Source organism: Neopelma chrysocephalum, unplaced genomic scaffold (genome assembly GCF_003984885.1).
Source record: "Neopelma chrysocephalum unplaced genomic scaffold, ASM398488v2 Primary Assembly neopelma1_23b, whole genome shotgun sequence".
NCBI classification, from domain to species: domain Eukaryota; kingdom Metazoa; phylum Chordata; class Aves; order Passeriformes; family Pipridae; genus Neopelma; species Neopelma chrysocephalum.
The window spans coordinates 12,008,537-12,013,061 of record NW_020897692.1 but is presented as its reverse complement, the minus strand read 5'-3'; the positions used below and the strand labels follow the sequence as shown (position 1 = coordinate 12,013,061).

The window sequence follows — 4,525 nt, the reverse complement described above, 5'->3', positions numbered from 1 at the left end:
CTGGCAGCTCCCCACATCAGACCGCCGCTCTTCTTGGAGCTGCAGGCAGAAAACATTGCCCTCGGTGTTCCTTTAATAGGGTATTGTGTTTGTCTGAGAATCCCACCCATTCCTCAGCTGCATCAGCCCGAGGATGCGGAGAGCGCTGGCCGAAGGAAGGTGAAATGCCCCCGTGGGTATCCCTGTGTAGATGGATATATCCCGCCGCCGGGCCGCCCCCCCGCTCCCCTGGGCCTGCCTCGGGAACGCCCCCGCGGGTGCTGCTGCCTTGGAGCGCCTGGCGCTGGGGCAGCGCCGGCCTCTCCCTTCTCTCCCTCCCCCGCCCGCGAAGGCGCCTCCCGCCCGGCCACAGACACAGCCCCGGCCCTGGCCCTGCGCACAGCGGCGGATCCCTCGGGCAGCGTGCACGGAGAGCCATGGCGCGGTGCCGCGGCGATGTCCGCTTCCTCCTCCTCCTCCTCCTCCTCTGCAGCGCCGCGGCAGCCGGGTACGTAGGGCCGGGGGCAGGCGGGGGCGCCGCACCTCCCCTCCCCTCCCGCCCGGCGCGGGGGCTGCGGGGCAGCGAGCGCTTCCCGGGACTCTCGGCGCGGGGCTGGAGCCGGTCCGGAGAGCGGCAGAGCAGCGCTCCCCGCTCCCCGCCCTGCGCGCCCAGGAGCGCCCGGTGGGTGAGCATCACCTCCAGCCTCCGCAGCGGAGAGCAACGGGAGAGCTTTGCAACATGTATCGTATGTCTTTATATGGACGCTGTTACTTTTTTTGGGAGTGTATTTCACTGCTTGCCCTTTCTCCCTCTGCCCCTTTGGACTTTCTAGACCTACGTTCCTTGTGGCAGTTCCCTGGAACATCAGGCCTGGAGCAAACCTGACTATTGGGGTAGCTCTGCTGCCGGACAGCCCAGCGCAGGTCACCGTAAGGGGAGAAGTGATCAGAGATAACGAGACCATCTTGAGCAGGGAAATGGTCTTTGAGAAAGGTAAGGGAACGGACTTGGTCTGGAAGTATTTGATTTGCTTTCTCACACAAATATTTTGTTGCTCCCAAAATATCTCAACTTCTAAATGGTACTAAAATAGGAACTTTATTTTCCCATAGCGACTTTTACTTGGTAAAATAAACTCATACACTGCTGGGTCTGTTTGCAGTTGGGCAACCGCGCTGAATGGCAAGTGGTTGTGTGGATGTGCTAACTCATTTTAAACTTTGAAAATAAACAGGATTAGCAAAGTGGGATGGATGTGGGATTTCTGAGGAGCCAGGAAGTACTTTGGTCAATGTAGTGGGGCCACTGAAGAAGTAGTAGAAGAAGAGTTGCTTACTGGTAGCTTGTTAAGGTGCAAAGTGGAAGTATGTGCGAGAATGGTAAGGGTGGAACAAACAAGGTAATAAAGCAACTGAAGCTGCTTCTCATGCCCTAAGAATGGGAGGACCTGAGGACAGTAGTGAAGATGAGTGTGTCAGACACCGTTACTTGGAGACTCTGCATTTGAAGAAAGGGAAATTTTTAAGAATCAAGAACTGAATTGTGGACAGACTGGGGATTGAAGAGCAAGCTGATTTGATCTATGCCACCAGGCAGCAGTAGAGGATGTGGTGGCAGTTCTGAATAGTTGAAGAGCTGAGGTATCCTGGTCAGTGTTCCTTTTCAGAAAGGTCAGCTGGGAACAGAAGCATAGAGATGTCCTGCTGGAGATTTGTCCTCATGAGAAAGAAAATATTTTATATGGATAGTCCAGCTTTCCCACTGCTCCTAGTATGAGGCAATATAAATAACATCCAAACTCTAGCTTTTTATTTGTTAAAAGTAGAGAGTCTAGGAGCAGCATGAGGTCCTGAAAAATCTACCCTACTGTAATGCATTTTCTCTATCACTCATCTAATTCTTCTATTAATGTTTTATAGTTAATATAAATGCCTTAATTGGAAGTATCACACCTTCATTTCAATGCCTTCATGAAAACCCACCTCTTTTCACAACCTGTAGAGAAGACTGAGGCTTTGAGTGTGATGGAGTGCGTTTGACCAGATAAAAAAATTTATGGCCCCATGATGCATGATCAAAACTCTTCTTGATATTTCAAATATTCTGAAAAGTTTTCCAGAACTATGCATTGGCAGTTATATAGTTTGGATATTGTTTATCCAGTTATTGTTATCAGGTGTCATGTCCTCTGACAGCCAGTGTAAAAGCATGAACCTGAGGCAAATTTCACTGTAGGGGTATGGCTAATGAAAAAAAACCTCAGTGTTCATTTCTGATTTAAATCAGTTTTATACACCTAATCTGTTAGTGTCCTAATCTAAGACTAATAGTTGTGGTGATGTATGCCTAAGGCATTTACTTTAGAAAGAAAAATTTGCTAGCAACTACAATTTGCATTTAGGTAAAACAGACTACCTCTCATCCCTACAGTCCTAATTCTTAAGTCTCCGTAACACATTACCTGCCAATTTTAGATTTTGCTTATTCAAAAGTTTAGGCCAAACCTAGGATCTAGACATAGTGGGAGATTCAGCAGTGGATAAAGGAAAATTTTTATTCTGTGGATAAAATAACTTTGATGTATTTATTATGCTATTAGTAATGAGCTTGCCATTTTAAATTCACAATTCGTCTTCAAACCTTTCCTGGCAGTATTTTGATATGGAACCAAACAAACCTAAACCAACTAACTTTTTGTTTTCTTTTGAAAGCAAAAGTTATTAAAAGAAAAATAATTTCTCCTCCTTTTCTTCTTCTAACTATACTGGCTTTTATTTACTGCTTCTGTTCTGCTTTAACATCGAGTTCAGTGAGCCTTGCATGAGTTTCAACCTGTCTGTTGTTGTCCTTCTCAACATTAAAAGGCAGACAAGCAACTGGTAATTCCAAGCTTGTGAAAATATGTGGATGTCTCTTATCTGCTGAGCCTACAGAACAATCCCTGGGAGCTGCTAAAGTCAGAGTGAATGGTGGGTGATCAGGAACAGGTATGACACTGTATCAGACTGGATACAGTGAGGAAAAAGGAGAAATGCTGTAGGACATTACTAAATTTTAATCTTTCTCCCGTCTTTTAAATATATCTTTGAATTGTGTACATTTTTTTTACTTGATAAATGGAACAGAAAAAAAAAGATGCTGAGTAGCTGAGTATACAGTGTATAGTTTGCAAGTCCTCTTGCAAAATTCTTAACATTTAGTATGTGGCCATCAATTTTTTCTAGTCAGGTTACATAATCAGTTAGTCATTTGTTCTCTGTGAACAAATACGTAAGCAAAACTGTTAAGGGCCAGAAGCAAGGGAACTGCCCTCAAACAGAGGATGTAGTGTTGAAGGTGTGTATCCAAAAATGCTACAAGAGTGGATTAGTTCTGACTCAGAGAGAAAGCAAGTTGTCAGAGAGAAGCAAAACAGTTTGTCAGTGTAAGATCCTAAAGCTTTAAATTCTTCACAGAAGAACCACATAATAAGATAAAATATGTAGTGGTATTGCTATAGCTGAGCTAGTCTGAGTATGTGACTGAAGGAAGGCAGGAGGAGGTTTTATTAGGCCAGCTGTTGCAGTTGAAGGAAAAAACCCAAGCATATCTCCAGGCACACAAAATCTTTAAATGACATCATTACTGCATATATTAGTGCCCAGAAAATGTTGCTTATCTGACACTGAACACCTACCTTGGTTAGGCTGAAAATTCAGTGGCACTGTTGCCTAAGCTGGCAATATGCTCTGTATTTTTCCTTGCATGGTGACAGCAAAAACAGGGGATTAACTGCTCTGAAAACCTGATGTGACTGAAAAAGTTTTTATTTTGTTTGAATGATTTTTTAGGCAGACAGGTCCCCTGATTCGGTGTGCAAACATTTGTGCTGATGGAACTGAGATGGGTGCAGAGTTGGGAGTTGGATGGTGGAGACAGAGGACAGGCTGAGGACACAGTTTTTATTAGGGATGTTTAATCTTGTAGGCAAAGTTCAGCCAAGTGCCTAAGTGTAAGAGCTATTACATACCAGCCTAGCAAAATGCTTCTGCAGTTGCTTTAAGTTAAAGATTCAGCCTGGTTCTCCAGTAGCAGCTCAATATGATACATGTACTAGTCTAGGTTTCTGAACTTGCTCCATAAAAGGATGCTTTGATTGTTAAATGAGAGGCATAGGGTTTTTTTCTTTCTATAATATAACCCTTCCTTTATATAAGAAATATATATGCCTTCTGATGGTTGATAAAACATTTAATGTTTTAATGTTACTGGAAGGAGAATTTTGGTATCTGAGTGATTCACGGGAAATTGTCCATTAGAGAAAGGCTTTAGCGGTGGAGATTGGTTCGCATTATTATTGTGCTTTTTATATAACAAAGGGCAAATGTATTTACTAATAAGTGGTTAGTGGATATTCTTTGGAGTGAAGGAGAAAGTACACATGCGTTTAAAGAAGTGCTGATATTTTGAACTTGGCTCAGTATTTCAGGATCAAAATGTATTGTATAGCAAGGGAGATTGTTTAAAAACAGTGTTTTGCTACAGAAATTAAGTTAATTATGTTAA

At 43.7% G+C, this 4,525-nt stretch overlaps 1 protein-coding gene across 1 annotated transcript in view; it reads left to right on the top strand.

Annotated features, from left to right (window-relative positions):
• Positions 1-323: 323 nt before the first annotated feature.
• CD109 (CD109 molecule) overlaps positions 324-4,525 on the top strand; it is a 75,599-nt gene continuing 71,397 nt past the window's right edge. Inside the window, exons 1-2 of the mRNA XM_027697206.1 lie at positions 324-487; positions 813-973. Of these exons, the coding sequence (XP_027553007.1) occupies positions 417-487; positions 813-973 (232 nt within the window). The 5' untranslated portion in view covers positions 324-416. The remainder of the gene's footprint in view (positions 488-812; positions 974-4,525) is intronic.